Source organism: Pseudochaenichthys georgianus, chromosome 9, assembly GCF_902827115.2.
Source record: "Pseudochaenichthys georgianus chromosome 9, fPseGeo1.2, whole genome shotgun sequence".
NCBI lineage: Eukaryota > Metazoa > Chordata > Actinopteri > Perciformes > Channichthyidae > Pseudochaenichthys > Pseudochaenichthys georgianus.
In genome coordinates, this window is record NC_047511.1 from 9,760,869 (window position 1) to 9,785,105 (window position 24,237).

The following is a 24,237-nucleotide window of genomic DNA, read 5'->3' on the forward strand; positions in this document are numbered from 1 at the left end:
AACATCTCAAGAGCACTATGAGCACTCCTCTCAACCACGTTGTTTACTTCAGGTTGGTGCAGCAAAGTGTTGTCTGAGTTGTTATCAGAGATATTCACACTATATCGTCAGAATACCAGTCGTTTTTTCTCATGACAAAACGCAAAGGAAACGGGGACACTCACATGTGACGCACACCGCTGGGACAGGAGCGCTTGTAGGGGATTATAAAGTTAGCCAACTGTCACTGGGAAGTCACCTAAAATGTACGTTTTAATCGGCTTACTGTATTTTAACAATGTGATCGCATGATTCTTTACCATATTATTGCAGATCTACTGTAAGCTAGCTAGCTAACGAAGCTTACAGTCATTTCAAATATACTGACACACACTTACATTAAACAGACTAACTCTGCCAACAGTCACATGGACAGTGAGAACAATAATATGGTTATCTTTACACAAAACACTTAAGTTTGACCAGGCATTAAGTGTGTAAGGTGCACAAAACAACACGTGGCGTTCAACACATAATAAGATACACATATCAACCTCGTATTAACAATTCATGGCAAATAGAGACGCGCACGTTTGAAAAGAGCCTCAGTAGATTATGAACGTTTGCAACCCTTTCCTAGTTTCCTAGACAATAATATAAAAACCTTCCCCGAGGTTGTTTCCATAGGTGATGAATAAAAAAGCAAACTGTTAATGCCCCGTGATACGAAGTTGCTTTCATTTTTTTATTTTCTTTGCCCATGACTACGGCTGAGAGTGCTATATACATGCCTTCACCTCGGGTTCAAATCTAACATGTCGGTGTATCCTTAGGCAATAGTTAACCAAGTGGCTCCTGATGGCTGACTGGGTGATTGGGCGAATGATGGCCTCCTTTATTTATAAAGGGAGCCATCCTATATGTTTAAAGCGCTTTCAGGGGTCGTAGAGACTTGATAAAGCGCCATATGAATGCGGTCCATTTACCATTCTTTACCAAACCCAAAAAAAAAAAAACCTTCCATTGCAGAAGTACATTGGGTCAGATCACCTCCTTGTTTGAGTTTGTTCTAGTTAGAGGTTCTAAGGAAAGTGAACCTCTCATTGGGGCTTTAACAAACCAAGTATAGTAGAGATCCGATCCTGGGTTTTTATAGTTTATAGTTTATTAGGATCCCCATTAGCTGGTGCATAACAACAGCTAATCTTCCTGGGGTCCACAAATAACATAAAACATGACATTCAACAGTACATTACAAGACAATGATACAAATCGTGTACGGCGTCAATTTTCCTTCAAACAGTGACTTTCATATCAACCATCACATACAGCTTATTTTCTGATTCCCCATTTCCTTGGAAAGGAAAAAAAAAAAAAAAAAAAAAAAGAACAATAATAATAATAGTGATTTTACAAATGTCTCGCTTCGCTTCTTTTAGAGTAAAAACAAACTAAACAAATACAATCCTCATCATAACTGGGTATAGCTTCTTCTAGCAGCATACAGCTGGAGTCACTGTGTGTGTCACACTCTCACTTACTTCCCATCCAGGAACTCCATGAGGGGCCTCAGCATGTTGTCAGCGTCTGCCTCTGCAGTGTTGTGGTTGGGGGGGGCCTTTGATCTGGTAGAGGAGCTCAGCCATCTGACGCATGCAGCCGTTAATACGAGCCTGGAAACTGGAGGGAGAGACAAACTTAGACGAGAACACTTCTGCAGGCCTGATAGAGGCTTGTTCCTCAGACATGCATACAGGTCTGTGTGTGTGTGTGTGTGTGTGTGTGTGTGTGTGTGTGTGTGTGTGTGTGAGAGCGTGTGTGTGTGTTACCTCTTGGCAAATCCCATGCTGAAGTTGTCCAGGAAGGTGTTTAGCTTCACCTGCAGGTCATTCAGGATGTCGGCTGCCTCGGTATCCAGCTGCAACACACACATCACGGAACAGGAGGAAAAAGTGATAACAAGGTTATTTCAAGTCTTTACAATCAATTATTTACAGGCTGAAATAGAAAGCTACATGTCAACAGCAGTTAATGCATACAGCTCTAGTCCTTTGCCATTTCTCTTGGGCGGCCAATCAGAGAGGGGCTAAAGAAGACACACAGAGGGTGAATATAGGTGCATTCAGCAAAGAGAATGATAAACATAATGTTAATACATGTACACTTTAATATTAAACTAATATTAGACCAAAATGCAAGTATGGGTCAGTAAATGGGCACGACATGACCCCCTTGAATGGATATAACTGTTTCCGTGTTCTGGGACAGGTCTGCTTTGGTCCCCAGCGTCCAAACTAAACACGAACCCTAACCCAGACAGCATTGAGTTATTATGCTCCAAATATCTGTGCATCCATGTCCAACGCAAGTCTCACTACTTTTAAAACTAGGCTGAAGACTTTTCTTTTGTTTGATTATTTTTAAGCTTGTTTGGCCGTTTTTTTTTTTTAAATGTTTTTTGGGCAACTTGTGCCTTTCTTGTAGAGACAGAGTTGAAATGCGTGACAGAGGGGATCAAATCAAATCAAGTTTTATTTATATAGCACATTTATAAACGATTTTTGGTCGAGCCAAAGTGCTGTACATATGATACAAATAGCCTACAGTAGAGACACTTTACAGCAAATACAACAGCACAGATTGTTCAGAATATCAGTATGAGAAAAACGGCACCCTCTGTCCTTAGACGTGATGACATGGACATGGGATGACATGAGGGAAATAGTCCCGAGCCAGTTTCGAACCAAGGTCCTCCGCTTGTGGACCTAGCCTATTTAATGACTGTTTTTAAATGTATTTAAATATTATTTAAATATGTGTTTCTGCTGCAGTATATGCTAATGTTTTTATTTTTGTAAAGCAGTTTGAATTGCCTTGTGTTGAAATGTACTCTGTATATAAACTTGCCTTACACAACACTGTACTGTACAGGCAGATCACTGTTGAAAGTGACAATTCTCCCTCCCTAACTAAGTGTTCGTACCCCTTCACTTTTTCCACATTTTGTTATGTTACAGCCTTATTTCAATTTGGATTACATTCATTTGTTTTCTCAACATTCTACACACAATGCCCCATAATGACAAAGTGAAAAACGTTTTAAAATAATTTTCGCAAATGAATTAAAAAGAAAACACTCAAATATCACATGTACATAAGTATTCACACCTTTTACTCAATACTTTGTTGAAGCACCTTTGGCAGCCATTACAGCCTCAAGTCTCCTTGAGTATGATGCTACACGCTTGGCACACCTTTCTTTGGGCAGTTTCTCCCATTGTTCTTTGCAGATCGTCTCAAGCTCCATCAGCTTGGATGGGGAGCGTCGGTGCACGGCCATTTTCAGGTCTCTCCAGAGATATTCAATCTGGTTCAAGTCTGGGCTCTGGCTGGGCCACTCAAGGACACTCACAGACTTGTCCTGAAGCCACTCCTTTGTTATCGTGGCGGTGTGCTTAGGGTCATTGTCCTGTTGAAAGGTGAACCTTCGCCCCAGTCTGAGGTCCAGAGCGCTCTGGAGCAGCTTTTCATCAAGGATCTCCCTGTACATGGCTGCATTCATCGTTCCCTTGATCCTGACTAGTCTCCTAGTTCCTGCTTCTGAAAAACATCCCACAGCATGAAGCTGCCGGCACCATGCTTCACTGTAGGGGTGGTGTTGGCCAGGTGATGAGCGGTGCCTGAGCTCCTCCAGACATGATGCTTGGCATTCAGGCCAACTTTGGTTTCATCAGACTAGACAATTTGGTTTCTCATGGTCTGAGAGTCCTCTCGGTGCTCCATGGGGGCTTTCATGTGCCTTTTGCTGAGGAGTGGCTTCCTTCTGGCCACTCTACCATAAGGCCTGATTGGTGGAGTGCTGCACAGATGGTTGTCCTTCTGGAAGGTTCTCCCATCTCCACAGAGGAACACTGGAGCTCAGTCAGACTGACCATCGGGTTCTTGGTCACCTCTCTGACTAAGGTCCTTCTCCCCCGATGCACAGTTTGGTTTGGGCGGCCAGCTCGAGGAAGAGCCCTGGTGGTTTCAAACATTGTCCATTTGCAAATGATGGAGACCACTGTGCTCGTTGGGACCTTCAATGCTGCAGACATGTCTCTGTACCCTTCCCCAGATCTGTGCCTTGATACAATCCTGTCTCTGAGGTCTATAGTCAATTCCTTGGACCTCATGACTTGGTTTGTGCTCGGATGTGCACTGTCAGCTGTGGGACCTCATGTAGACAGGTGTGTTATTTTCCAAGTCATGTCTAATCAATTGAACTTACCACAGGTGGACTCCAGTCAAGTTATAGAAACAGCTCAAGGATGATCAGTGCAAACGGGATGCGCCTGAGCTCAATGTTCATAGCAAAGGGGAGAATACTTATGTGCATGTGATATTTCATTTTATTATTTTTAACACATTTGCGAAAAATTCTTTAAAAACGTTTTCTATTTGTCATTATGGGGTATTGAGTGTGGAATGTTGAGGAAAAAAATAATTTAATCCATTTTGAAATAAGGCTGACATAACTACATTTGAACAAAGTGAAGGGGTATGAATACTTCCCGGATGCTCTGTACATGCAGTTGGGGAAACAAGTTCCACTAAAGGAATGTTTCTTACCATATATGGTCTGTTTTTGCACAAGCAGATGGGCGTAGAATAAGTACATCTGTGTACATTTCATGCAGGTCTGAGCAGCAGGTGTGACACTCTGCTGATGTGTCTGGTTAAAGGAGCCCTATCATGCTTTGTGGGGTTGTTCCCCTTCCTGTAGTGTGTTATATAGGTTTTTGTGCATGTTAATGGGCTGCCATATCATAAATACCAAAGCTGCCTCCAGAGGGAGTTTCTCTCCATACACACTATGAAACACCTCCATTGAACTCCTTTGTTTACTTCTATAAAATAGTGACATCACTATGTAACACTCGCGATTGTACATGATAGGCTAAGGGGCGGGGAACAAGCGGATGAGAAATCACTACAGAGTCGGCCAGCTAACCAATCAGAGCAGACTGGGCTAGGCAGAATGAGATAAATAAAGACCTTTTTGAAAATTACAGCATGTAAACATGCCTCAGTAGAACAGAATACAAATATGAAACCGGAAAATTAGCCCCTTTAAAACTGAAACATTGATCAGTAAGGCTCTGATTTGCAGCTAGAATATGACACCAATTTATCTACGGGACATTAGGACGTTACTGTCCAACCTGGTCTTAGGTGATGCAAGTACAGCACCATTTAGAGTTCTGTTATTTACAGTCAGCATTAGCAAAAGTGAGTTGCTTGTTTGTGAACTCTACCTCGGGACTGGGATCTGAAAATGTTCGAACATCTTATGTCCATGGTGCACAAGTTAATATCAGCAACTCTTTAGTGCTATTTGTGAATGTTTGAGCTTTAATCTGCAGCTAAATGAATGTGTATGAAGACATTTGGATGGTGTTTGAATAGGCAAACATAGCACAGTACATTTGTGCAGCCGAGATGAGTAAGCGTGTGTAACTCCACATTCATTTCTCAGTGGGTGCACTTTGTTACTACAGTGAGTCAGAGATACACATGGTGCTCTACAGTATGGGCGTAGTGAGCGTGTGCCATGGACACAGAATGGTAAACAGGAAAGAAATGCAAAAGATCTGAGTAAGATTTCAGCTGGGGAGAGTTTTTACAGTAAGTATAAAGAGGCTCATTGAAATACTTCAAACCCATTCAACAGTGTGTGAATGAGCACTACAAGCGATACACAGCATTTCCTGAAGCTAAAAGTATACCACAAGATACGTTTGGAACCAAAATCTATTTTTTACATTCAGTGAAAATAATTTGACAGCAGGAGGCCGCCACCCTTCCCCTGTTAACAGAAAGAAAGCTGGAATTGGTGAATAATAATGTGGAATCAACCTGGTGGGAAGCAGCGTGAGGTTGATGTTGGAAGTAGGAATAAGGAGAAAGTTTCTTAGGAAAATATTTAAATGAGTTTAAAGAGCTTTATTTTCTCAGTAGGCATTTTCAGGACCAAAAAGTGCCTCTTTATCTGAGATGTGTGCGCTGCAAAAAAAGTAAAGATGTTCTGGTGTCAAAATAACCAAAACCAGTAATGCTGAACTGACATTTAATGCAGGTTTCTTGGCAAATTTGACTCGTAACAAAGTCAAAGGAACTGTCCGAATTACAGTTACCTTTAAGCTAAGAGTCAGACTCAGATCAGGTGATGTGGCAGGGAATCAAATGGCCTGCTCAGTTTACTTCAGCACCTGCCTGCATTGGAAGCAAAGATAGGGCTGAAATACATTGCTGCCACTTCTTCCTTTGTGGTGCCATTGTAACGACTGGATTGTGTTGTGAGCCCTGTTGGTCCAAGAAAGGTTTTTTGGACAAGGAAACCTGACTTTTAAGTACAGATTTGCCAATTTGTTTTGCCATTCTACCAGCCAATGTTACAGTGTGATCTACTTGTCTTGGTGGGTTTGGAATGGTTTGATTCAGACTCATGTTAAAGGTGGGGTAGGTAAGTTTCAGAAACCGGCTCGAGATACACTTTTTGTTATATTCCATGGAATGCTCTTAACATCCTGATAGCAATGAATATCTTAAGTGCTTTGACAAAAAATCCATAATTTTTTTTCAAAAAAAAAGTATTCAAGCTGTAATACTGTAAAAAGTACAACCAATCCGTTTGGCCCGGCTAAAGATTGGCCTACCTGCCTGTCAGCCTTCCATCGGGGCACAAACTTATCTCGTGCCCTCATTGGTCATGTGCGCGTTCGTGTGTGTTGGAGGAGGGGCTCTGTAAGGAAGTGGCAGATTTTCTCCGGTTGTGTATTTTCAAATTCTAGCGATCTCGAGCCGGTTTCTCAAACTTACCTACCCCACCTTTAATGCCAGTAAATACAAAGGAATTAGGTAACATCTCAAGGCCAATTAAGCAAAGTGCTGATTAATGCTTAAAGAGGTCCTATTGTGCTTCTTTATTTTGTTGGCCTGAAAAGCCTCCATTGGACTCCGTTGTTTACTTCTGTAACAGTGAAATCACAATGTAACACTTGCGCTTCTATTGGCTAGCGCTCCAACACATTGTACGTGATTGGCTAAGGGGCGGGACATCCCTTGTTAAAGTGCTAGCACGGTATAATAGTTAGAAGTTACTGTCATCCAGGTGACTTTGTAGTCAAATTTGGAGCATTTTATAATTAATTTATATACGGTCCACATGCAGCTTTAAGTGGTTGCAGTTTTCAGTTTGAAGGATAAAATGGCCTTGAGGACTTGGTACCAGACGTTCCATAAACCAGTGATATACAACCTGGCGCTCATTAGTACGCTGTACCTCAAGTATGCACCACATGTTACAAAGCCAAGTGGCTTGACGTTGCCAGATAAGACATCCCAAAGTGTCTTTGTAGAAAGTGTGCCATCGATAACTGTTCTACTGTGTTATTAGATAGAGGACATTGGGAAAAGTGTCACAACATATAATGGGACTAAATGACTTTGAAGTGATAGTGTTTTAGTATCTCTCAATCTAATTGAGAAATGTTGATTGAAGTGAAAGCCTGGACACGCCCTCTTCTTGGTCTGTTTCCAAAAATGTAAAGTACGCAGCTGTCCTTATGTAAACTGAAAGTCTTGAGCATAGTCAAACAGCTTTATAGGCTTATGGAGGTGAGTGGGACAAGGGAGTTTTGCCTGTGAGATGAATTCAATTACTGGGTAAAAAAAACCCAATACAAGACAGGAGGACAAACCAAGTTCAGTGCGAGTACATTGAAGACATAATAATAAGATCTGGTCAACCCGAAAACCATAGGCGGATTTTGCGGAGGGGGGGGGGGGGGGGGCACCCCTAGTGGCTGAAATATGTTACAGCATTACTACGTCTAAAACTGTTCCAATACAAATATTTCGTATATCAATATTTTAATAGATGTGATAAAATGATTGTTACAATACAAATCTGAATAATATCATGTTTTGTTTGAAATAATTTCATTTTTGAGCAGTCGCATGTTGTGACGTGTGTGTGTGACGTATGAGGTTAAGGACACAAGTTCCCTCGCTTTTTTTTTGCATACATTGATTCAGCTATTGTATTACAATAATTAGCAGTAATGGGTATGCAGCGATTTTTAAAACGTCCAATTTCTGGGACGTTTAAGGCGTCTACTTCTGCACTAAGTAGGACACTGGTTAATAATATTGTAGCGTGTTCAAGTAACCAAGGGATATAGTGGTTATCAAATGAAATAAGTATAAGATCTGTTACGGAAATCTTAGAACTAGTCAATACTGTGGAGGAGCACCAAAAAGGATTGTTCGTTTCCGCATCCGCATGTACATCAGCACAATGGGCAGAGCCTGTGTCCATGACAGACCTGTGTCTGCACAGCATTTTGCTAGCTTGTTTTTGAGTGTGCCGTTCTCTCTTTCCACCGCACCCCCACTCTGTGGATGGTAAGCACAATGCTTTCTGATGTCCATGCCCATGTATTCTCCTATCTGCGTAATGGCCTCATTAGCAAAATGTGAACCGATGTCGCTAGAAATCTTGTCTGGTAGTCCCCATCGAGGAATGATTTCCCTCAGTAGTGTCTTTGCCACAGCATTTGCTGTCTGTGCCTTTACTGGGAAAGCTTCAACCCATTTGGACCACATGTCGACCACCACCAGACAGTGCTTCTTACCCTCTGATGGGCTAAGCTCAATGAAGTCTAGCATTAGGTGCTCAAATGGCCTGGTGGGAGGTGGATGTGCTCCGGGTCCTGTAACCTTTACTGGTCTACCAGAATTGTGCGTAATGCAAATTAAGCATGCTTCACAGTGCTTCGGAGCTGTTACTGTGAACCCCCTTGTGTTAGGGTGTTATCCCTGTATGTACTCTTACCTATCCTGTGTTACCTTGCTGTTGCTGCTACAAAACCTGCATTTCCCTACGGTTATTAGTAAAGTCTTATCTTACCTTATCTAGTGTTTGCTCGTGTAAAACCCATTTTATGGTTCATACAGTAAAAATACCAGGCTTAGGTATAGATCATTTTAAACAACAATTACAAATTCTAAGTTCATGTGTCATTATTTCAGAATTATTCAAGATTTTAAGAGGGACCAAAAAGTGAATGACTAAGCAGTTATAGTTTAAGAACACAAGCGTGCGCAAGAACGAACGCACACACACAAACACGCGCGCGCACGCACACACACACACACACACACACACACACACACACACACACACACACACACACACACACACACACACACACACACACACACACACACACACACACACACACACACACACACACACACACACACACACACACACACACACACACACACACACACACACACACACACACACACCACCACACACACACACACACACACACACACACACACACACACACACACACTTCATTAGAATCACAGACTAAAATTAGAAGTGTCTAATTACTAACAAGTAACACTAACACTATGTGTCTATCCAACTTTCTTATCTCTCTCTACCACATAACTGTACCTTCTTTGTCGCAGCTGTGGCTTCAGTCTTTCCAGAAAGACAGAAAGAAAAAACGAGAAAAGACAGAAAAGTCACACAATACACACACACCATAGCATCACAGACACAGGGTTGGTCATACTGTAAGTATGCAGATGGGTTTTATGATATTGTGGATTGGGTACGGTGAATAAAAGCTTGATGTTTATTGCCTCTGGTTTATTGGCATCCTAAAAAACAAAGGGGGAACATGACATCACCTGTGCAAGTCTTATGTTTCACTGCTGCACACTGACTTCATCCCAAACAGGATTTGTGAACTGATACAATGAATTATCAGTTAATTAGCTAATTAAGATGGATGGTTCATGGCCAAAGTTAATTTACGAGGCTTTCGGTAAAATATATATTACCAACAAACACACTCAAGATAAGCAGCTGCAACACGAGCATCATTTCTCATGTAGTGTTTATGCTTGCTACTTTGTGTGTAGATGGAAGAACCAAAATAATATGGTGCCAGCTGACAGCATCACTTTCCAAATGTTGGAAATAATTAATAACTTATTTAATTTGAGTTTATGACGATTCACTGCAATGCTGTGAAAAGTGAAGAATAAAACGTACCCTATTTTATTGTAGACTAACCAATATTCCAATGTATCCCGTAGCTTTTTACAAATTCAGGATTGACTCATGTTTTTTATTAATAATAGGGCAATATATTGAAATACTAATTTAAGACACTTGAATAAATGAATAAAATAGAGAGATCCCATTTACATTTATTTTGTGGTCAAAAAAGGCTCGGGTTTAACAAGATTGATTCAAGTGACTGCTTTAATATTGTACCTGCAGTGTCAATAATGTACAGCAGTCTGACTGTAAGACAGGGGTGAGTATTGAACCATGGTTAACAGGGTAATCTATAGGAGTAGTTTGAGAGGTGATTCAGCGGGAACATCTCTAAGGAGGAAAAATGAAGATGATTGGGACAGACAAACCTTGTTCACCTCCTCCTTTGACTAATAATAATAATAAGAAAAAGAAACATCAGTCAAGATATGTTAAGGGAAATGATAAGTGTCACATTTAAATGTCACAACCCACAAACAAAATGACTAAGCTGAGAAAGAAAGGTTCTTCCTGGAAAAAAACAAATTGAATCAACGGGTGCTGCTTCATCCAGTGACCTAATCAAGTTTCTGGTATATATGAACGATACTTTGAATTTAATTCTGGGAAAAGTACGAGTCGACAGTGGCAGCAAATGGATTGGAATTATTGACAGGATGAGGTCGACCACTTTGTACTCATACAGACCCAAAATAAATTTAAAAGCACATTTAAAAAAATCATTCCTTTTCCACGTTTGACAGTATTTTTTATTAAAGGGGACCTATCATGAAAAATGCATGTATGTCTTTTATACATAAATATGTGTCCCCGGTGTGTCAGGGAACTCACAAAGTGTCAGAAAACCAACCCTCTCTCTTTTCCTCCGTACCCACATCTCTAAAAACGGGGGTACAACAGAGCTGATCCAGATTTGTGTCCGATATGACCTAATATCGGCAATGCAGACCCACAGCACTATCAGAAACGTTGCTATCAGAAACAATGCCCGACTGTTTTGGACGTAATATGGTCGGTGCATGTTTACATTAGCATCGCTAACACTCAGAGCTAACCTGTACTGGAGAGCATGTGTGTGAAGAAGCAGGAAATAGAAAGGAACTCACCTTGTGGTATAACCGGCAAGAGAGAAAGCCTTTGAGCTCCATACTGTTTCAGACATAATCCTTGATAATCCATGATATGGCGTTTCATCACGGCAGCATCTGCCGGTAGAATCTCCCGCATGAGCAGGCATAAGCTCCGCCCCTCTTTTTTTATCAATTTTTTTTTTTTAAAGCTTTATACCCAAAATCAGCACTTTTGAAACAGGAAGTGAAATAGAGGGATATGAGGCATGGCTAGAATGGGGGATCTGTTTGGTATTTTGAGCAAAACACTTCACAGACATGTTTTTTATATATTTGTATATATCTGAGACCTATGCTATTGCCTAAAAATATGATGATAGGTGACCTTTAATATTCAGTACATGCAAGGAGATCATTAAGCCTTAGTCCAAGTGGGTAGGACATCAAACATCAATAGAAATAATTTAATATGTGACAAACATGAGGAAGATACTTATAGGACCCTTTATTAGGCTGCTACTGGTTATTCCCTAAGTGAGGCTGATTATCTGCGTTTGGAGCACCCACCTGTTTGCTTTTAACGTCCTCCTTGGGGCGAAAGGAAAACAGAAAATGAAAAGAAAATGTTTGATATAAAGCCAACACCGTCATGCTCTCTCTTTGTCAGACACACACTGTTTGTATAGAACTAGCTTTTAATGGCGTGGTACATTTAGGTGAATATTTGAGTTAATTCAAAATGCTTATTCTGTTACAGGAGAGAATAAGACCAGATTTGAACAGATTCAAGAAAAGGATATTAGAAAAGCTGAAGCCTAACTAGACACCAACCTGTTTCTCTTTGTCTTTCTTTTCAGCCTGCAAGGACACACATTTGTGAGTGAGCGACGATGCCAGTATCTCACATTCATTCACACACTTACATTATAGCAGACACAGTCTTTATGGCACTTTGATTAAGTTCACCATTCCCCTTTGTTCCCTCCAGACATTGACTCAGATATTAAAAACGCCTATTGTCGCTTCCCTGTGAGACTCCTTTAGGTATAGTGTGGCTGATTTTCAGGTTGTATATACAGTTTGATATCACATTCCCCTCTGAGGGGCGATAGCTAAAACAAGCTTTGATACTTGTTTTTCACAGCGTTATGTTTAAACGTCATACAGGATAGAGATGGTGTACTGATAAGCCATTAAAATACAAATCATTAGGATTATTAACAACAGGCACGGTGGGAGCCGACACCCTGGGGGTTTCTTCGCGGAATTAGTCGACAGGCGCTCTATAATAGTACACACACACACACACACCCCCACACATCTCTAAATGCTTAATAAAAACATGACTAATTTGCACGCACACAGCTTAGTAGCAAACTAAGAGTGTCAATGGCTGATGGCTCACCTTTTCCTTATCAAGCTTTAGGACAACAGAGAGAGGCATAAAAACAAAGACATTAAGAAAGAAACACACAGAAAACAACAAATAGAAGGCGTGGGGAGGACAACAACTTGTGGTGTATGATGACGGGAACCAACATGTGAAACGAGAACACACAAACACACAGTCGGACACACAGAGAACACACTGCAAAGTCAATGAAAGGTCTTGTGAACTACATGTGAGGAATTCAGCCAGCTCTGAGAGGACAGCTGGCCGAAGAGGAACGGTTAGTTATGGATATCTATTTTGAGGGAAGCAAACCTTCTCCTGCTCCTCCTCACTGTCATCATAGCCTGAGGACTCGTCCTACAGGAGGACAGATGGTAGACAACTTACTGTACATACAAACTATAACATTGAGGTGCAGTACAAAAGCCCAAATACCGTTACAACCTACAGATCAATTTCATTGTGTGATCTCTATATCCAATGGTCGCAACATGGTAGTCAGAAAGTACAAATATTTCCACTTTCTGGTTTAAACTGCAAGTTTGTATCCTGAACACATCAGAAATGGACTCAGCACCCTCTATAACCCACAAAACCACTCCAAATCGGCCAAGAACTTTTTTCAACACAGGCTATAATGCCATCTATGCTAATGCACCCTTCTATGAGCTGGGGACCTGGACTATACATTTCTAACATAACACTATGGGTACTCAACGTTCATGGGTTTACTAAGCTGGCAACTAGACTACAAAGGAAGTGACAAAACAAAGCTGCAAAATGTGACTCATTTTGATGCCACGGATCGGATGATTCAATCTGTTTCATCCAATAACCATTTGGGGTCACATCATGTTGGGTACATTTCACTATTATTACACTCAGTAAACATTAGCTTCTCATCTGCTTCATACTGACGCTTGGAGTTTAGTGTTTTATAAATAAAAACAAAACATACACAGCTAAGTCTAGTTCACAAATACAACACAAAACACTAAGTCCCAGCTGCACAAAGGCCTGGTTTGAAGCGTGTTCATAAATATCACATCGCTACCTATTGGGTCTGAGCAACCAACCTTATTCTCCTTCTCTTTGTTGTCAACCTAAAGGCAGACGAGATGAGTCAGGAGAGAGGACGGGGCAGAGAGGACGGGGCAGATAGGACAGGACAAACAGGACAGTATTAGCAGTGCCTTTTTCCACCTTAGCTAAACTCAATTTAACACTTAAACTAAGTAACACACAGAACTGCCCATTGTAAAGACAAAATGTTCTTCTAAAAATGTCTTCACTGTCTAGATTTGGTCTTAAGTGCTAGTAATAGAGCACACGTAGTACTCCATTGTCTTATTAGCACAATAACAACACCCCCCCCCCCCTTGAAGGGTTTGTCAAGCCATGATATACAGATTCACCCTTATGACTCATTGGACTCTAAAAGGAACACAAAACACTACGGAGATGGAATTAAAAACCTGAATCATGGGGTGCAATGGGGTTCTACTTAAAATGATTAAGAAGCTTGCGCTTCCCTTTCCATAAACAGATTCTTTATGAGGGAAATATTACATTAAAAAAGCTCCAAGGTCCAACACATACATTTTTCAACTGTATGAGGACAGAGTCCATCAAGGAGCATGCCAGGGTTTAAAATGGTCTCTGGTCCAATGAAGTTTGCCATAAAACATTGATGAAAACGGATATAATTTCACATAATAAATCAAAATAAAAAGGGCAATCAAAGCACTGCATTTAGGCCTTTTATACACACATCACATGTATATGTATGTCAGAGAACAAGTATCCTCTCATGCAAAGGAAACCATAACAAAGAAGCAGCACATGTATGCGGCCCATGTGTATCTTCACAAACATCCCAATGTTAATGTCTGTTAAGATAAGTAACTTTACACTTTAACACTTTTCACCCTCTGCCCCAAGTCAGACTCCCTCTTATTCTCTGACCCCCCACAGTCAGCTGAACAACCAAGAGGCCATTTAGTGGCTGCTAAATACAACACTTTGATACACTATCAAATGTAATTATCTGCAGGCCACTGTCTGGTCTCTTAAGCACTCATTAGAGGAGGGAGGCTATGTTAGCGAACAGCAGTACATGTGTTAGGAGCCGGTGCTGCCTGAGGCTTGATTTAGGACATTTGGGCATCAGGGGTGTGGAGGGATGCATCAGCTGTGCACAGAGAGAAGCTGCTGGGGTAATAACAGGCTAAACATAATGAAAACATGTATTTAAACGTGTTTTTCTCCAGGTTAGGTTGTTATAGTAACTAATCCCTAAGTACAAACCTAAGATCCTAACCTAAGCTAACCAAAGCTTGAATCTAAGGTTGAATCAATCATATAATTCAACCACAAATGTCATACAGTCACAAAGGAGTAGATAAGCTGAGTTTTCAATGTTAATCGCTTTTAAACTTTGCTTTTAGACTATTTAGTCATTGATATTTAATGTTATTGAAAAAATATATTTTAGGGGCTTTAAAGCTGTTTCGTTATTGCATATTATTGGTCACTTGGCTAAAAAACGACTGGCAGATATATGTCTACTTTCATAAGTTAAGTTGGCAAAAGTTAACTTATAAAAAAATTATAGGTTTTAGGTCAACTAAGTTATGTAAGCTTGATTCGCAAAAGAATGGGGTCTCCAACGGAAATCTGCAGGGTTCTTAATCTACACTCCGATTTCCCACATTTGCAGCAATCTCTCCTGCTTTAAACTGGACTTTCTAGCACTTTGTTTAAATATTGTGTCATTTTGAAGGACTAGGTTTGTTTTTTGTAATATTATTTGGCACAACTTGTCCCGTTGAATTCTTATTAGGTGGAATTCAAAATTATACGTTTTTAATAAATATGAAAGAAACAATTTCTGAGCAAAAAATAATAATGGAATTCTTAGTATGAAGAACTCAAAACTTGTAGTTGTCTCAACAAAAGATTATTAGTTGGCTCAAATGTAGGCAGTTTTCCCTAAAAGCGTTTTTAGACCTAGAAACTCTATCTAATCTCGTGCAGACAGTTGCTTTGACATTTTAAGTTGTCTACTTTACTCTATTAAAAAGCAATGATAACATTTCTTAATGAACATTTTACGAGATGATTTATATAAACTTTGTGGAATCTCCACATTCTAATTCCTTATATTGAAATTAAAATTGTACTTAATTTTTATATTTGAAGAACTCAGGACAATTACAGAACTGTATTCTTTGAGGCTTTAAATATCAGTTTTGCTTCAGATATTCCCCCTTACCTCAGATCCTTCTGAGTCTGAGCAGGCAGACTGAAGATACAAGGGACACACAATCAGACACAAAGGTGAGTTGAGACAAAAAGAATAAAAGACATTTACGAAATGATATAAAAGGTTTGTTGTTGTTGTTACAGGCAGCTTTTGCTAATGCAGCCCGCCTACCCACCATGTCATCCTCCCCTTCATTGTCAGTGATAGCCTGGTGGAGATGGTATGGAAATAAAAACAAACAAATTATGAAAAAAAAGTATGACGAAGCAAATATGAATACATAAAGATAAAACTAAAACACAAGATACAGTCTGAGGTGCTGTCTCAGGTTGAGCGAGAAGCCATTGAAAGTACATGACACAACCTGTTAAACCCCGAGCCTGTTTTTCAGGTTTCAGGCTCGAAAATGACATTCCCAGAACAAATGACTGTAACTTCACTTCTAAAAGGTTTATATGAATAATTTTTGTTATCAAAGCAAGGTTACATCTGTGAGTTGGATGTAGAAGTGTCAGAATCAATATAGATGTTTCTGTGTCAGAGTAAATTCAGATGGAACATAGCAAAAAAATGTAAATTCCTGTCTCCGCCTAAAGAAAACCCATTACTTATAGTGAAGACCAACCTTGAATGATGGGTTAGTAGCCTAAAAGCTTTAGGAATCCAAATTATAACATATAATAAGTACCCTGTATCAAGATTGAGGCAAAACAAGTGACATTTGACCTTTTTAGAGAGGTTTATGATAATAAAGTCCAGGCGGAATAAGCTTTGGGCACATTTGGGCCCATTTGGGCCCATCAGTGCCATTTGACCTTTTTCAGATACCAGACTATAAAAATCATTGTATTACATTGAATAATCACTATAGGTATTCATTCCATTAAAAAAAAAAAAAAAAAAAAAATGTAAATAAAAAAAAGATTCTTAAAAAAATATTAAAAATATTTGTGTGAGTGTGTATAAAAAAAATCAGGGTCCCCGTCGGCGGGGACCTTCGGGCTTTATAACTTCCTAAATTAACCACCAATCAAAGTCATTGTATCATTTGTTACAAACATCCTTATAATGAACAAAGTGATCTACCATATTACACAATGTTATATATGAAACTAGCCAGTAAGTTACTCCATTATTTTATGTGTGTGTGTTTGTGGGAGATAACCTCCCTCTGGAGGAGCTTATGGATGCTAGCCTTTTCAGACCATTTACATCAGGGGGGTCAAACTCAATTTCATCGCGGGCCACATTCGCATTATGGTTGCACTCAAAGGGCCAGTTGTAACTTCAAGACTATATGAAAATACATGTATAAATGTTTAATATATAAAATAATGTGTTATATAAATTCCTGTATTGCCTCTGCATTGGATTATTATCGGATAGGGTAATAACTTCATAATTAACTACGTCTGAAAGCAGAAGTCTCGGGCAAATAATTGCAAGTCTCTTCAGTGAGAATGTCACAAAAATGATTTAAAGAGAAAAGCAAAATTCTGAAAAAAAAGTCAGAATAAAAAAAGAAGAAGTGACATTTGAAAAAAAAAGTAAAATTTTGAAGAAACAAAGTCAAATTCTGAGAAAAAAGTCAAATTTGAGATGCATTGTGGGACATGTAGTTTATGGGCAACGTGCTTCTGTAAATCGGCCTGTAACCGTATAATAAACGTATTATATTTTTTGCAAGCTCTTGTGGGGCCGCATGAAGTGAAGTCACGGGCCGGATTTGGCCCCCGGGCCGTGAGTTTGACACCCCTGATTTACATAAACCACAACCAATATAAAACAATACAAGAAAGGGAAAACCCCTTTTTAATGTGACAGCATACAGATTGTTGACAATTCATGTTTGGGTGTCCACATACGTTTAGCTATGTTGTGCATTTGCTATTACAAAATAATAAGTAAAGAAAAATAAATAAGGATTTTTTTATTTTTCTGAGTCTCTAACCTAAACTTTTCTAACATAATTAGTTTTGACTTGATGTAGAAAGACGAGCACAGGAGTAGACAATAACATTAACGATGTCAGTGAGCTAGCATGTACAATGATTGATTTATGTTATTGGGTACACCCGAGTGTGAGACAAGTGAAACAGTTTAAGCAATAAAAAGTATTTTTTTCTAAATTGAACGATTAGTGTGAGAGTCGACAGGTTGACCCACCTCCTCATCTAGCTCCTCGGGTTCCTCCTCATTCTCAAGCTTTTGGAAAGAAGCAGCGGCGTATTGATTTATTTTGTACATACATCGTATTAGATGGAACATATTATTTGTGGGAGTAAATACCAGGAGTATAGGAAGGAGGAGGAGATATCAGGATTCAACTACAAATAGATACTGTACTGGGTAACAAGGGGTTCAGGGCGGGTATTTGATTCAGGGAGTGTTTGGTTGTTGATGTTTTTGTTCCAGGAACAACAGGAGAGAGGGGAGCGAGGGTAAACAAAAACCTGACATACCCTGTCCTCCTCAGCAGTTAACTGTAGAGAGAAAGACACACGCTCATTCTCACCTTACTTACAAAACACAATTTCTGGGCAAACCAATGACAAGACCAGCTTCTATAAACGAGCTTAATCCTGTTATTTTACAGAAAGATTTCATAAGATTACCTCAAATTTAAATAGACAAGTTAATGTCCCAAGATAGATACAAGAGGCGGAATTTATCACTATGTATATACTGTAGATTTCTACTATCATTTTTCAAGGTTTCCACATTGCTCAAAGGTGGCACGTTACACAAAATGGCGAAATTAAGGATTAACGAAAGAATATAGATGTCTTTATGAAAAACACTTTGCTGCCTCTCTTGTAGCCAAAAATGAAAATGTACGTACAAATAATTGCATTTCAGTTATTAGGTCACACCTGGTGGACCGTGAGTTGAACAAAATGTGTCTGTCTGAGATGGACCAATTCCAACAGGATTCTTGCTCTTTCATCACCATAGCAAGAAAAGCCTTTGGTGTGAACTTCAAACTTAAATCAAACGTCAGACCAGATATTCAAAAACCAGAAACAGTTATTGAATATGTGGTGATTATATATATGTCTTAATTATAAGTCTTTTCTCGAGTCCAAAAAGAAACTTGTCGCTGCAACCTTCATGTTTGTGCTAGACTTTGATGATTTAAATATGAATGCATCTTCTAAATGCCTTCGCTCTCTGGATACTGTCTAACATGGGGCACTAAGATGTATCAAAACACCTTAGTTTACGCACCATTGCTCCTTGTATGCTCGGGTTGGATGGTCGGCCCTGACCACCTGTAGACTACTCCATTAGCATATCCTCACTTATAAGGCTATCATTGGTGTTCTATCATGTCAAATACAGATGTATATACTTATGAAAAATACAGGAAGTCATTGGCTTGCAATGAGGACTTGTTTTTACTAACTGTCCCAAAAGTCGACACTGAGCTGTTGAAAAGAGCGTTTGGTTAAGCATTTGCAGATTTAAAGTGCTTCTTAATGACCGACGAGCAGGCAGCTCTCTCTGAAGATGCTTTGTATGATGTGGTTTCTGATGGAGACTATGATATGTTCAGTGTTCTAGTTTTAATTTGTTTCTGTAACTTTGCTGCTGCATATCTTGGCCATGAATCTCTTGTAAAATGGTTTAATCTCAATGAGACTATACTCCTGGTTGAATACAAGTTGAAACAAATAAACATCAGCCACCACTACCTTAGTGAATTTTTCTTCATTAGACATGTTGCTTTAAAGGTGGGGTAGGTAAGTTTCAGAAACCGGCTCGAGATACACTTTTGTTATATTCCATGGAATGCTCTTAACATCCCGATAGCAATGAATATCTGAAGTGCTTTGACAAAAAATCCATAAAAAAATGTCATCTGTAGAAGCCGTAATACTGTAAAAAGTACAACCAATCCGGATGGCCTACCTGCCTGTCAGCCTTCCATCGGGGCACAAACTTATCTCGTGCCCTCATTGGTCATGTGCGCGTTCATGTGTGTGTTGGAGGAGGGGCTCTATAAGGAAATGGCAGATTTTCTCCGGTTGTGTATTTTCAAATTCTAGCGATCTCGAGCCGGTTTCTCAAACTTACCTACCCCACCTTTAAGTTCTCTGAGATTTGATGGACGAAGAAATGCATTTCAAAAGTACTGGCTAGTATGACATCGTTGTAGCACATGGTTCAATGTGTGTTTCCCTTTTGAAATATATGTTTTTTTGTTATCAGGTTCAATTATGTCTCTTTGGGGTTAATGAGAAAAACACTGTTTCCACCATTTTAAGGAAAATGGGGTTCAATCTATGCCACGCGTGACATGTTTGCCATTTGATGTGTTGCCTTCCATGCTTGAAAAGCATTTGAAGTTCAAAGGAAAAAGTAAAAAAAAACGTTATATCCTGCTGTGGGCCATATCTGGGGTATGTCTGTGGGCCATATCCGGGGTATGTCTGTGGGCCATATCCGGGGTATGTCGTTGACATCACACCTTTCCCACAAATTGACCAAGAAAGCCTGGTTAGAACCCCTCATTCATACTGTAAGTAACACCTGGTGGAAAATGTCCCCCCAACAAGCAGCATCGAGTTTTGACGTTTTACCTCAAATTATCCAAACAAGCGCTATCCAGTGGCCGCATGTTGACTTGAAAAACTCTCAGGACTCCATGCCAGATAATGAAGAACCACTGATGGAGGACCAGTGTTAGGTGTGTGTGTGTGTTTATCTGTTATTGCTCACCTGTTTTGCTCCCATCGACTCGAACATCTTCTCCAACAGGACCCTCATCTGCTGGATGTTGTTCATCAGCACACAGGGCTGGAGTAAGATAGATGAGGGAGATAACAGGTGTAACAAAAAGATGGAGACAGAAAGTCAAGAAGGCAAAGAAAGTAAAAACAACAAACATGAAAGTCATGAACAGACAGGAAGAAGAAATAAGCCAACAAAGAGGAAACAAAGGCATTCAAGAGTTACAGAAGTGGGCAGCAGCATATAAAGTATGAATACACTCATAGAGAGTGCATGAGTCTCTCTCTCTATCAAGATGAGCTCTGCATGAGGAGGTTTGGTATCAGACCATGCAGCAGTACTCACTATCTTTTCCTTCTCACAGTAGGAGGGAAAGCTCTTGGCCAGCACGACACAGTACTGCAGCAGCACTTTGGTGATCGTCTGTGGAACAAGATAACACCGGAAGAACATGTTTACTCTGGGAACTTCTGGATTGTTGAATCTAAACACCGGTATTTACGTCTAGTTTCATTTGTTTGGTCAGATACGAAGGAAGGAAGAAGTTGCAGTCTTCATTATGCGTGGTGATTTGGTTGGCGGATGTAGGTTGGTAATATAGAAACTGTTCCTACATGAAAATGCTTATAACAACGTCTGTAGATCAGGTTCAGTAAGAGAGTCATGATATAAGTAAAGAGACATTAATGTATTTATTTAAACTTAGTTTTTGGGTCGATTTGAGCCCAACAAGTGGCATCAAGTTCAGTTATATTCCAAGGAAAGGCAGACTTCTCTACAGCTGATACCTCCGACACTCAGCAACTCACATTAAAGCAATGTAGATGAAAAGCACACAGGTAAGAAGGAAAGATATGAACAGTCTAACCCTAACCCTAAGTTCTGAGTATTTCCATGTAATGCTACTCTGTACTTCAACTTCACTTAATTTTACACCATTCAAATATTGTACATTTTCACTTTTTTTGTTGGTTGAGTTACTTTGCAGATGTATTTTATAAATCAATGACAATTCCACAGAACAAATCAAACAACTGAGTCAAAGTAAGTCCAGTATGTCTAGACAAATTATGAGTAAAGAAACTGGAGTTGTTTTGAGGACAGTGTGAGTCCCACTGTCATCCTGCCTGATGACAGACAGCATTATGTTTATTTGGCAACATATCCTCAGTTTTATGTGAACGTTTTTGTTTTTACAAAGACCTTCCTGCCAATCAGAGTCTGTACGCGGCACTCAAGGGAGATTTGTCTCTATCATGGATCTCTCCTGATGAGCAGTTTCTCCGGACAGTGGCTGCATCTCACTTCAGTTAAATGGATTCCTTGCGTCCCTCACGTCGTTTCCCTGCGACTAGTCCCTCCCACCAGGGAAGCATGGAGAGACGCAAGGAAACCACGAGAAGCAGGGAAATGAGTTTTAAGAGCAATGGGACGTCGTTTCCTCCGGAGCGTCACGTGAAGCGACGTCCGTTTGTGATGACGCCGCACAGCTGATCGTCTGACAGCAGCCAGATCAGTGCATGCTGCATCGTCTAATCAGTGAGCGATACACAGTAAGGGGGCGGGGCGAGTGTCTGAGGATTTCACCGGAGGATGGTCTGGTAGTTCCTTGGTTATAGCTCCTCTGTTATCACTCCTCGATCCTCCGGCAAAAATAAGGCCACTGGGACGCTACTCAAGATGGCGCAGACAAATCAACTTCCGGTGATACCGAGCCCGAGGAGCGAGGAAATGAAAAATAACCGAAGTGAGACGCACCCATTGTCTTCTCATTTTGTTCAGCCATGTTGGCTCTCACAAGCATCAAGACAATTCTGTTCAACAAAGCATTTATGGTGTTGCCAGAAGAAGATAAAACGACTTTTCCATTTCCTTAAACACATTCATTTTTAATTAACTCTTCAATGTGATAGAACAGCATTTCTAGCACAATAGTTTAACTGTGACAAATATTTGGCAAATTATAGAGGTATCACACACTTGGGTGCTATGGTCTCTCCTAAACAGTTATTAACTTTGTCTTTTCACACATAACATTGACATTGCTTTCCCACAAGGGTGGACAAGCTTATCAATCAGAGGGGTAAGACACTACAAAGCTGTTTCTCTTGCAGAAAACCCTGAAGAAGTATCACTGCACCCGCCTGAGGAATGTTCTGATTATGGGAGACCTATGAGACAAATGGAGGAGTCTCCACTGCCCGTCACCCTCCCTGTCAACGCCTTTGAGGATACTCTTCGTTCATCCCCCAGCTCTCTCTACTCTCCGCTCACCTTTCACCCTCGCCCACCCCCCTGGAGTTCGATGACCGCATGAAGGCGACACGCAGGGTTGGCAGCATGTCCTTTACCCCCGCCCCTCAACGACGCCCACCAAAATCACCGAAGCAGAGATGCGCACCATCTCCCCCGGCTTCATCACCATGCCTACCACAATCATCCAAACCAAAACAATACAAGGAAGATGGAAGCAGATTTCCAAACCCCCCTTTCTACAGTATAGCCCTCACCCTGCCCTCCTATGATGAGAGGAGCAGGGTGGTGGGTCCTCCCTCCCCTTCAAAGCCTGATAGGGATGTGTGTGTACAAAACGCTGCAAACTGATATCTGCTGGGTCCAGGCTCAAGGGCGTATGGCACTCTCAACTCTTTCCAGGACATGCCGGGGCCCTGCCTGCCTGTAGCTTTGCCGATATCTGTGTTGATAGGTAATAGATTAAGAGCGGTGAATCATACATTAGATACATTTTTAATCAATGATTTTATCCCTGAGCACAATCTCGATTTTATGTTTTTAACAGAAACTTGGATTGAACAAAATAACAGTGCAGCTGTTTTTATCGAATCAACACCTCCCAACTTTAGTTTTATGAGTCAGGAAAGAATGCATAAGAAAGGGGGTGGAGTTGCTATTCTGTTCAATGATTCCCTTCAATGCAGGAAGACATCTTATGGGAACTTTGCTTCTTTTGAATATGTGGCCCTTCAGCTGAAATGCTCCTCTCGAGCTCTGTTCCTAAATATCTATAGACCACCCAAATACTGTGCAAGCTTTTTTGATGATTTTACTGAACTGCTGTCTATAGTGTGTATTGACTTTGACCGTCTAGTCATTGTTGGTGATTTTAACACCCATGTTGACAACCCCCAGGATAGAGGGGCTAAAGAACTGTTTTGTGTTCTTGATAGCTATGGACTGACTCAGCATGTGACGGAGCCCACGCACAATAAGGGGCACACTCTGGACTTAATTATCTCAAAGGGTCTGAATATCTCTAAGGTTGTGGTGACTGATGTTGCACTCTCTGACCATTCCTGTGTTTTCTTTGAGAGCTCTATTTCTGTTCACAAAAATGTTCAAAAAGAGGTAACCACAAAGCGATATTTAACTGAAAATACTAGGGAAATGTTTACTCAGAATTTTTCTTCCACACTTGCCCCTGCTAACATCTCAGTAAATGAGCTAGTAGATCATTTTAATTCAAAAATTAAAAATGTTATAGATGCCATTGCTCCAACTAAGGTAAAGGAAGTGACTGGGAAGAAAATATCTCCACGGAGAAAGGCCATGACCGTGAAAACAGAAAAAAGAGAGTGTCGAAAAGCTGAACGTAGGTGGCAAAAAAGAAATCTCCAGGTTCACTTTGAAATCTATAAAGAGAGACTTGGCC

The 24,237-nt window shown here is 40.3% G+C and overlaps 1 protein-coding gene across 1 annotated transcript in view; it reads right to left on the reverse strand.

Moving 5' to 3' along the window:
• Positions 1-24,237, reverse strand: part of LOC117452310 (protein unc-13 homolog B) — a 146,620-nt gene that overhangs the window by 9,630 nt on the left and 112,753 nt on the right. The window contains 5 exon segments of the mRNA XM_071204287.1: positions 1,521-1,592; positions 1,594-1,659; positions 1,809-1,897; positions 20,556-20,633; positions 20,913-20,990. Of these exon segments, the coding sequence (XP_071060388.1) occupies positions 1,521-1,592; positions 1,594-1,659; positions 1,809-1,897; positions 20,556-20,633; positions 20,913-20,990 (383 nt within the window).